The sequence below is a fragment of the Antedon bifida genome, chromosome 11 (genome assembly GCF_963402885.1).
Source record: "Antedon bifida chromosome 11, ecAntBifi1.1, whole genome shotgun sequence".
Lineage (NCBI taxonomy): Eukaryota > Metazoa > Echinodermata > Crinoidea > Comatulida > Antedonidae > Antedon > Antedon bifida.
In genome coordinates, this window is record NC_136236.1 from 15216786 (window position 1) to 15229054 (window position 12269).

A 12269-nucleotide genomic window follows, 5' to 3' on the forward strand; every position below is an offset into this window, starting at 1 on the left:
TTATCCGATAAGAATTATGATATTGTTGTATGTTCACTGATGCATGACAACATGGCATGCGATAATTTCTATAAAATATTTGAGAATCAGTAAATTTTATTAACCACAAATAATAAATGTTGTTTATTAAATATATTCTATGGAGATGTTTTAATACCTTCAATAAACAGATATTCTTGTTATTGTTTAAGGTTCTTTACCTGTCGTACTGCACATATCTAGTCAATACAGATGTAATCAATATACACCGGATCAATATCAATCAATAGATAATGTACCATGTAACTCAATTTGATTACTATTGATAAATGTTGATGTTGAAACACACATACTACTCATTTTCTCTCATTAATATTTAAATCTAATAATATTTCATTCTCAAATTTCTCGGTACAAACTTTTTTTCAAACTTAATGTTAGGAACATCAAATGGATGTCAATAAGGTTAACTTAATATGCAAAAACCAGGTTATTGATTATTCTATTCCGTAGGGAAAACGAGGATGCCATATATACCCCAGTCGGCAAGAGATGCTAATTTGATTTTTAGTCATGGTTTACTGATCTTGCAAAAGAGTCAAGTTATACACACTTGGGCTTGCACAAGTCTAATATTATGCAAAAACTATCTACAGAGGTATTGATTGCCCATTCCTTTGGGAAAACCAGAATCAAGAGGCATGATCTTATCCCAGATGCTAATTTGATTCTTTGACGTGCATGAATGCTTTTGATTACTGTAATTTCCATGGTGGTTCTAACACAAAAAAATGTCTTAACCGAGTACAGTTTGAGCAAATTGTAATAGGAAGGGTATAATGTAAAGAGAATAGATCAAATGCAAATTAAGTGAGGTAAACAGGATGAGTATAGGTAATAAAAAAGTATAGGTAATACAGGAGTTTATGCAAATAGGTATGATAATGTATGCATTTATACAAATTAGGTAAGATATATATGAAAAATAGGTGAAGTAATTTTATATTGAGAGTTTTATTTCTGTAATAGTATTTAAGAGCTATGGAAATGATACTGCTAAACATTTTTTTTTTATATAAAAAATTAATCCGTAACTAATATTATCTTTCCTATGTCAAATATTATTTATGTGCCGAGGTCCTGATAAGAGAACGGTAATACGATTTATAACAGCAATATCTACATTAACGACTGTCACTAGGATAAGCTACCCCATCACTTTAACGAATCCTAATTTTGGATATTAACTGATCTTTCCTGCCTGTCACAAGGCAATGAAATAAACAGGGCAGTACCAACCAACCAGGAAAGAGCGCAGACACAACGAAATCGCAGCTCATGACTTTTCCACCAAATGTGAATCAGAACGTCCTAAGTACGTCCACAGATTATTCATTTACAACTACTAAAAATTGGAAACATACTAAATATTTTTGGAAGGCAATAATTAGTCTGAAGTTTGTCAGAAAGGAAATATCGTCAATATTTGTTGGCAAAATATACCAATTTCCTGGCAAATTTTGAACTGCTACTGTTCTATACCACTGTATGTTAAAATGAAAAATAATTTTTAAAAAATGTCCAACTACAATAGAACGCATTACGGGGACACCTTTGGATCCTGATTTTGCCTGTCCCCTGAATAGGGGTTGGTTGTAGTTTTAAAACATATATTTCTCCTCCTTCATTTCACAAGATTCTCCTTAATAGGGATGACAACAGAATAGGGGGATGACCACTGAATAGGATGACCTCTGGATAGGGATGACCAGTGAATAGGGGTGTCCAAGAGGAGGTGGATCTACTGCATTAACATAGGTCATTTAAGAAAGTATGTTTTGAAAAGTTATATAAAAAATAAATTACATTATATAATTAAGTAATTTCAATTAAAAAATAGCAATTTTACATTATCATTATGAATAAACAGAATTTAATATTATAAAGCATCCTTTGTTGATTGAAACAAGAAGAATTTAAATCTTTCCTCATTTATCTGATTAAAAATGATCTTAATATTCTTTTAAGGGTAGCAATGACTTTACAGAATACATTCCTTTGACCTCTGTGTCAGGAATACGTTAACTGTTTAAGACTGTGGGATTATCCAGAACAGATTCTTCTTCATATCTTTAAATTTAGTCATGTTTCCTTTAATTTAATTAAGAAGCATAATTCATTAAAAAACGGTAAGTATATGTTGATTAAAATCCTTAATTGCTATCTGCATTTCTGCAAAAATCAAAATAGAAACGTGGAGGCAAGTTGAAGCAACTCTTTCAGACAGTACGCACATGGCTATCAATCTTTAAATTATCTTTCTGGATTTAATTTCCAAGTTATATTTGATACAAGCAATACGAGATGTAATGATTGCTTTCGCATGTCAAAAACACCCTTTTATTGGCTGAAATGAATCAGTTAATACCAATATCTTGTTTTTATACTCTAAGCTTTCAATCTCAAAACATGTTTCACAAATGAACCTTAGAGAAGGAAATATTTAAGAGAAAAACAAAACCTCGCAATTTAATTAAGGAGACACGGTATACGATCAGTGAACGAGAATTGATCCAATCATACTGAGAGACCGCCGATTCTGATTGTCACAAACCGATTCCATCTTCCAGTCGACTGGGTTTCCCACTCTAACTCCGATTAGGGTTCATTGTAGTTCCTGCATTTCTTATTATTATTGCCTCTTAATTATTCCAAGAGACTGAAAAACAAGACTTGAAATTGACTAGCAGTGTTTTGTTTTTGATATAATTTTTTTTTCATAGACTATATTAGAACCACACACTTGGATGGTTTTGGAACGCAAGCGGAAAAACAAGTTTTAAAACAGAAGTTTTTTATTAAAATGATAATTCAAAATGAATATAATTTATAACTAAAGCAAAAAGAAGTGTTATTCTTTTATAATTATAAGACCTTATTAAAAAATGTTTAGCAACTACCTTTTTATTATTCATACATTGATGTGTAATTATTAATTAAATCAAAAGATCAAAAATCAACCTTACGACTTTTTATAACATGATTACGATTGATTTTGAAACCGGAAAACTATATTTACAAGCAGACGTTAGCGTATGATAAATTACTATTTAAAATCGTTAAACAGTATTCATAAACCATTGAGAATATTCTATAAAAAAAACTTTAATAATCTGAAAACCACATTTATTCTGTATCGTCTACGATTGCAGAGAAATCTTGCCTACTCATTATATAATTTAAGTTCTGCACGCCCGAATTTTGTTAACAAGTTTGGAAACTTGCGTCTGTTTGCTCTCCGAGGAATCGTATACTGTCTGTGCCAGTCTAGTTGTAAATCTGGCTTTCCTGTCGCAAAATTACAGGAATACTGGCCAATAAAATTTAACGATAGTGCAAAAGTAAATGATATCGCAATCTAATAATTATATATCGTTGAAATTGAAGGATGACAGAAACGAGATGAAATATGAAAAAAGATGAAAAGTAATACTTTAAGTATCTTGGGATGATAAATGTTAAAGGTAGTAAACCTAAAATAACATTATTATTGACGATGACGATTGATGATTTACATAATTTTTCAAAAGAAAGATTTTTAAAAAGCCATTATTTATACAAAAATTTAAATTTATATCATTTTAATCAAAATTTTGATGTAATATTAGTGTTGAAAACAATAATTATGTAAATTTCAACAGTAGGATTTTACATATAAGGGCGTTTGTCTCACTGCACTTTTTGAAGGACCTATAAAAATTGACGAGGTTAATGTATTCCAGGTGCATATATCATTACTACATTACGTCATGCTTGGCACACAAAAAAAAATCCACTCATGACGTGAAAACAATGTTTCATTTTAAGCACTTCCGAAATCTGTTTTTCTTTACTGGTTGTACAAACAGATTATTTGTATATTCCAATATTAGAAACATGCTTGAAAATAATTATAGGAAAGTTTGGTGATTAAAAAAAAAACATGGCAAAAGAAATATTTTTCATGCCAGGGATGTACGTACAATAAGAATGGGTGCCAACATTTGTAGGTGGGTGGATCTATAAATAACACAAGGAGGTTATTTAAAAGAGGCTTGTACAGGTTTAAATTTAGCTTAATTAAAACTCGTTGAAATATATACTTTGTACAAACCAATAATGCACAGCATATTACACTATTTTATGCAAATGTTATTAATTGTTTTAAGCATTGTTAACTTTCCCACTATGGTTAGCAGCTTTAAAATTTCATTTAATCCATTTTAATTTTTCAATGGGAAGTATCCAATATAATTAATTAATAAATTAATTGAATTAACAATTGAACAAACCCGGGCCTATGATCTTAATAAGATTACATAATCATCTTCATCTAAAACAATTATTTGATAATATTATTTGAAGGATAGGTAATGGACGAAATAAAGTCAATTGTTTCTTGTCCGCTACGGAAATTAATTTTAAGTGCATTTAATTTGCAATAGCCTGAAAGTTAGAAAAAGATTAAGTAATTGTTTAGAGTACTTAATACATCCTTTCTACACGTTAATTTTATGACAAACAGTTTTGGCTACAATTATTCTTTGAATAATATATATATATATATATACTTGTTTATAACTGTATGTTGTTCAACATCTTTTAAATTATGTCAAATATCGCTTCAATTCTTAGTACAACATTTCTTTTGTTGTTACAAATATAAATTAATCTATAAACTAAATAAATTATAATTGCAAATTTTATTTGTAAAACGCGGTTTAGTAATCACTTTTTTATAGAAATCATCATCTCGTACTTACTCAGGCTCCAGCTTATCTAGCTCCAATGATTTCCAATAACCACGGACTCTCCTGTAAGAATACTGTCGTTCTAAACGTCCAATAATTTTAGGCTCACAAGCAATCATTTTTAAGTCTAGCATCGAATGTACTATAATACAAAAAAAACAAGGGGTAGGGGACCCCTCGTCTAGTTGAACCGCTATCTGACGATGCCTCCTCTAAGAGTTCTTAATTCCGTTGTATTTTCCCACAATGTGTTCAAAAAGATGTTTAGCTTGCTGTCTTGTGTTCAGTTTTGGCCCTCTAGGCACGGTGTTGTTTGCGTTTAATCAAGTATCCTTAATCCTTTGGCGCAATGCCTGTTTGTTTTTGGGGTATAGTCTTTGTTGACATCCACCCAGTAGCAGTTCAGTCTCAGAATAGCGTAAAATTATAACCTTTGCATTCCAAACTCATAAATTATCTTTAAAGACATTTTCACGACCTCTGACCCGTCGGATACGTTCATTTCCTGTGTGCCTCATGTCGTCACGATTGAATGGGGCTTTTCAGGAAGCGTGATTTAAGACACCAACCAACCAATCAATGGGCTGCTAATGTTGTTAGTGTATGAAGTAATAACACTTTCTACAAACACATTTTAGAGAATTAATTCTGGAGAATGTTTTAAACAACTTAATTTTCTTTCTGTTTTCCGACACGCTTCAAAGTGAAGATGATGAGAAAGACGATAAATCTATATTTGTATCACCTAATTAGTTGTCTATGCAATATATAACCTAAGTTGCAATTAAAGTGAATGTCAAAAACCACAGTTTCATTGAATTAATTTAAATGTACTGCAATAAATAAAACTAATGTTACCTAAAATTAATTTAATATTTAAATTGATATGTTCTTAAATGATATTGGAACAAAGCAGTTTTATATTAAATATATTATTTTGTTTGCTTCATATTTATTTATTTTTTTTGTAAATTCTAATTTAGTGGAACAGAGGAATTATGTTACTGTTAACTATTGAATTTTTGTTTATATGTACTAGTACCCATGACAACATGGATAAATATAGTGAATAAATAATTTTGCTTTAACTTTTTAGTATAAATATGTCCCCTTATTGTCATCTCAATTTACCTCCTGGTACAAAATATATGGCTTCTAGTCCCCTGATTTTGTCGGCACTTAACCCTTTCACTGCGGAGCATTATTCCTACCTCTGTGCGTAATATATATTTAAGAAAAACATATGATATATATATTAATTGCAAAAAAATACTAATTGAGATAATTGTGTAATTATTTTTGTGGTGTGTGATGGGCAAAGGGTTAGTCTACAGTTAGGTATAAAAAAAAAAGTAATTTGCATATTGATGACGTCATGTGACGTCATTACAGGTATTTTGGATTTCTTGTTTTTTATCGAATCAATGATAAAAACTATATTTTTTATAAGAATTCTTATGGAATACGTTTTTCCAACTGGATATTGATGAAGATACGTATAACAAATAAAAATATAAAAAAAAATTGAATTATTTTTATTGTTTTATAAAAATTATGCACAAATCAAAGTTTTGGGGCAAAATCGTGAAAATAATGACAGTTTCCAATAATTCACTATAGTACAAAATCTAACTATTGTTTCAGAATTTTTTTTTTTGGGTGTTGTGATAAACACGATGTTGCCCTATTGGGGCTGGTAAATTTTTGTTACTTTCAAAATTGCCGCCATTACGCTACTCAAAACAACTTTCCAAGATAGAAATACTATTATATATACTATACTACATATAATTAATTAATTAATTAACTATAGAGGGCGCATTATTTTCAAGACGGTAATACAACTATAGAGGGCCGTTTTTTTTGCTGGAAAATTTTTTTAATGACTTGCAAAAATATTCAAGTTCATCGAAAGAATATAGAGGGTGCTATATATTATAGGCAAATACGATTAAATAATTGTTTTGCCCATACCCGGTATTACCGGGTATACGTATTTCAACGACGTTTGTTTATACCCGGTAGTACCGGGTATACGCAGAGAAGGGGTTAAACTTGAAATTTTTGTTAAAACAGTCCCCATAATATCTATATTTTCGTTTTCTTGAGCTGTTTGCATAGATTATATGAAATCACAGATGTTGAAAAGATAATCTTGTGACAGATGACAAGTTTCAAAACTTGAGATTGTAGTGAAGATTTATCTTCAACTGATAAAGCCAAATAGATGACAATTACACAACAATCACTTGCTATACATACTTAACGAATATAAGCCCTGATAATAACAACATGTCGTAAAAACATATCCTCTAACGTCTGATGCTTCAGATGTAATACAACACATCTCAAGGATTTTACAACTATAATATAATACTCTACAAGTACTTTACAAGTAATTTGATAAAAACATTCGCATATGGGCATTATTTCAGGTTTATATGCCGAGGATTTCCGAAACATTATCAATATGTAACATTAACAAAATGTTTTATTATTTTTTCTTTTACTTCTATAAGCACAGCTAGCTTATCATATAGAGTAGAGTATAAACAAAGTATTTGCGTTTTACCATAAACCCCCACCCTTCCCAAAAAAATATTTTTAAGTAAGGAAAAGTCATAATGAAATGAAACGTGAATAACAAATTGGTATAAAGACTTTCTTCCAAGAAATTTTAGGGTGAAAATTCTTGAAACCGCAATACATAGAGAATGTCACAGATTTTTTAGTTATTGTTGAATATGGTAGGAACTTCCTTCTTCTACGAATCTGTTTATAATTCAACGTACAATAACCCTACAAGTGAAATCTCCATTGTCTCCAAAGGAACAAAGAATTACCAAACTTCCAAGATAAGAATCATTAAAAGTGAAAAGTAGACATTACTACAACTAAGTTCCAAATAACTAAGCATGCATTGAACAATAAAAACTACTAATCATAAATAACGAAACCAAATCGTTTCTATGTAACTTCCTATTAGAAATCAATTTGACCCTAAATACCCTATGAAGTGGTAAATCATGTCTAGTAAAGTATCAATAATGTAGGTTAATATTTATGTTAGTACTAGTCCTTAATATAAATGTAATGTATATACATATATAAACATTGAATAAATTCTAAACCACCCTGGTGATAAACTGAAAACTAATTAATTAATTTAGAAACGATTAAGATAAAGAAATCTGTAAGAATGAGAAAAAGTTGACACAACCGAGATTTGAAACCTTCTGCTTAAGTTATGAAGACATCCTACCATTAGACGAAAACCCTAGTGGTGTTGAAGGTATAGGCTAATAAAAGTATGATATAACTAGCCCGGTGGTATGATTTGGGCAACGGCCTGGGCATGGATGAATCCTGCAAATGTATGCCAACACATGTTACACAACAAAAAACTTGTAACAATTCATTGATCAATATTAATTACCAACGTCATATACCAACAAAGTGAAAAACCAATATTCCACAGCGTAGTTACTGAAAACAGATGTACTAAATGTTAAAACAAGCACCTGAAAACAGGTTAGTTAAACAGAATGACCCAGTTCTGTAGGTTAATCATTAGGGTACAGAACAAGACCATGTGTACCAACCTAATTAAATATCACATGTATGTAGGTAGATACAGTACAAACTTGCCCATGCTTACATTTGCAGGTATATTCAAAGATTCAAGATTTTGGTGGTTAGGCTGCAACAAACTACAAGCTCTAAACTTGACCCAATTTCAAGTCCAAGGGGCGATACTAGTACCCTAAAATTGAACAACATATACCAATATATACCAAGGATACTTATGAATAAATAAACCAACCTTATTTCACCAGGAACATCTGCACAATCTAAACTCCACATCTTACTAGATTCAAACAAGAAACTACTGAGAATTCTACCACGTATCTGGAAATCTTTTGAGTATAATTTGCAGGTGTTATTTAAATTTCTTAGTTAATTGTTTTTGTTCATAAACAGGATTCACTATCGCAATTCGTTGATCCTCGGCGCATCCTGTATTGACGGTCATATACGTTCAGGAAGCATTCCATAACAAGTATAATAATAGTGGATAGAACACACCTCTGTATAATGACCAAGACACGTCCCTGGGTCACGATTTTCATATTACGGAACATGTTTCAATTTATGATGTTAATATAACGGATCATATTACTTTATATTATGTTTGATCATCTTGGATTGTAATACATACAAGGAAATATTAAAATATCAAATTATAGCAAATATATTGTTAACCATTATTTTATGTTAATTATTATTATGTATGTTTTTAAACCACTTAATTGTATGTACTTTTATTTGTTTGTACATCTGTAAAGAATTATTCTGCAAATGAGAAAACAATAAATTATTATTATTATGTATAAAGTATAACTTTAACCAGCTATGGAGACTAACAGATTGAACCTAAAATCTAACAAAGATGACATCATTATCATATTAATTAGCTTATTCATTACCATATTCATTACCATATCAATTAGCATATTCATTAGAACATTCAAAGTAGCATTGATGCATGTATATGTGCATGTTGCTCATGTTACAATCTTCAAAAAGTTTTTGCGATTGTGTCTCCTAATATAATGCTCCTAATGGAAAAGGGCTGACTGGTCCATTTTATGCATAAGTACATAAGGATATCATTATCATACTCATTTATACCAAGCCAAACTAACGTTCATGAAACTGAAAGAAAACACTTGCCATCAACAGAAGGAAAACTTGAAGTAACTATATTGCCACACTTAACTGGGTGGGGTTCATTAAAGACACATGTTCGTATTATCACAACTATTCAAAACTCCCACATTGTTTGACCAAAATATTTGAATATTAAAACAATAGTTATGTACGTCATAAAAGAAAACCACTACATAATTTGTGCTGCCCAATAATTAAAATGAATGCAACACCTTTTTTCTACCCACTCATTAACCAGCATGGCTTAATCTATAATGGCCAGATTTTTTAATTTGAGTAAGTGTTGATTAAATGATTACTGGCTACCAGTAAAATTATCTGACTTCAACATAGAATTGTACTTGCACAAACTTTTAAAGGATGTGGGACATGTAGATAAGGCAGACCAAGGATTTTGAGTAGCCTACTGTGGATAGAATATGGCTAGCGGGCTAAGTTCCAGAAAGGGGGTTTAGTGGCCTGGCTTAACTATAAGTCCCATCAAGGATAGATGGGTCAGAGGATGGACCAAGGTTGTTGGAATATTACAACATTGACCAGTATTCATTATGTTTTATCTCGTTTATCTTAATTTTGTAATTACTTATTTTGATTAATATAAAAAATTATTAACATCAAGGGTACATATACTGTATTCAACCCTCAATACATAGATTATACGCTGCTTACAATCACGTTTGTTTTATGTCCTTACGACTGTTTTAGGTATTCTGGTTTCGGAGAGTTCATTGTAGCTGTGAAATGAACAGAGCAGTTCTTGAGTCACGTTGGTATACCGCCTTTTAAAACTATATATATATATATATATCACAAATAAAAATAAAACTTGGTTACGTCATAGTACTTTATTCACTACAAACTTGTATATTGCTCATAGATAACTTCATTGTTTCAACAGGAAAATAGTCAACTTCAGATCCAATAACATCTTTCCTATTATAACCATATGATCATATTGGAACGCTTTTGTTCTTACTTAAAGTTTGATTGTATGAACTTATTTTAGACGTTCTTGTTTTTCCAAATTAATGTATTGTACAATAACAGTTGTTTTATTATTAGACATAGTTGGAAATTTAAACACAATAAGGAAAAGGATATATTAATGCATGGGTGGTTGCCCATAAAACTTAAATGAGTAATATTTTTTTAACAGTTTTAACTGTGTGAATAAAATCAAGTCAAGGATATCTTTGTACAAAAAATGATAGAATGCAATAGGATATGAATTTATTTGTCCTAATTTCATATAATTTCAAGAGCATTTGTTAATTTTAATAATGGCAAAATAACAATAATATAATTAAGACAATTGAGGACCATGTAAAAGAAGAAAACAAGTTTCTTATCACATCCCAAAGAAAAAGATAAGACATTAAGAACAACAAACAAACTACAAAGCAACAAAAAATGAAGATCGTAGATATGGTTTTACTGAAATTAAAGATTCTCCCTCCCTTGATGTCACCTTTTTTCTACTACATCTACAGGCTTATTTGTCCTAATGACTGAAATTAAAGATTCTCTCAACTCTTCATTATATGCTGTGTAAAATGTTCTTATGATGTTGAGATACAGATTAGCCACACAATAAATCAAGTCCAAGCTCATAATAACCGTCAAACCATCTACCGAGATTGCCTTTTTTGACAAATTAAGGTAGAATAACAAAAAATAGACTAGTAAAAAACAAATAGACTAATATAAATGACAGACTCACTTTAGTCAACACTTAATATGTCACATAGACACTTATTAGCGGTATAGGAAAAAAAACCCCCAAATATAACCCTTTGAAATCCTCTGAGATGAAAGCGCTTGGAAATAAGCAATGTTTTAACAAAATGTCAAAAGCAATCAGAATCAAGTCGATGCATGTGTTAAATAAAAATATGTATCACAATGAATCATAAAATATCTTTTTTTTATCATATTGACATTGTGTTGATAGACTATCTATAAATAAATGCATATAAAGTTTATTAGATTGTATGACTATGTGTTCATTTTTCTCGATTTAAATTAACATTATAATTAAATGATATATTACAAGGCAATAGAGTTATGTCATTTTTTAAAAGCAACTTTCAATTATCAGGTCAGTAAATATGAATATTTCCATAAAAAATTGCTTTTTTCACAATTGCTTGTTTGGCTTCACATTATCAAATCTTGCATCAACAGTAGACATTTTAAATTTAGCATCGCACTTTGATATATATAAATACTTTGTTTTTCGTCAATTGTGACATCACACGGTCAAGCATCCATCAGATAAGTGGATGGTTTCCATGGTGATAAGAATGACTTGAAAGATAATTAATGGATTGTGAATATTTTGTGGTTTTCATTATTAATAATATAATAAAATCTATAATAGGTCATTGTAAAATTAGTGCATGATCTAAGCAAAAAATATTGTAAATAGTTTTTTAAAAAAAAGGTTTTTTTGCTACTTGCAAGTTTTACAGTAGCATTAGTACCCACTCATGTATATCAACACTATTTTGGAGGAATATTAATACCATATTTGTGTTTAATCTTCACATTTAAATTAGAGTTTAATCAGTTAAAAGTACAGTACACCTATTTGCGAGAGATTATACAGAATTTGCAAAAGTGGAACAAACAACATGTCTAGTAAAAATTGAGTGACTGAATTTTTTTGGGCTATAATGCAATAAAATTATCAGTTAAATACAAAATATAAATGATAGCAATAAATAGCATTTACAAAGGTCACATTTACAGACGAAATCAAAGTTCATG

General features: G+C 30.1%; 1 protein-coding gene across 11 annotated transcripts in view; it reads right to left on the reverse strand.

The window, feature by feature from the left end:
• Positions 1-12269, reverse strand: part of LOC144855348 (uncharacterized) — a 90072-nt gene that overhangs the window by 16992 nt on the left and 60811 nt on the right. The window contains exon 1 of one of the 11 annotated variants that reach the window (XM_078713184.1): positions 8593-8807. The exons of 9 other annotated variants lie outside the window; for them this stretch is intronic. In XM_078713184.1, the coding sequence (XP_078569310.1) occupies positions 8593-8633 (41 nt within the window). In that variant the 5' untranslated portion in view covers positions 8634-8807. Of the gene's footprint in view, positions 1-4781; positions 5503-8592; positions 8808-12269 lie in introns of those variants that run through there. One more of the 11 variants, XM_078713177.1, reaches the window with a different exon arrangement.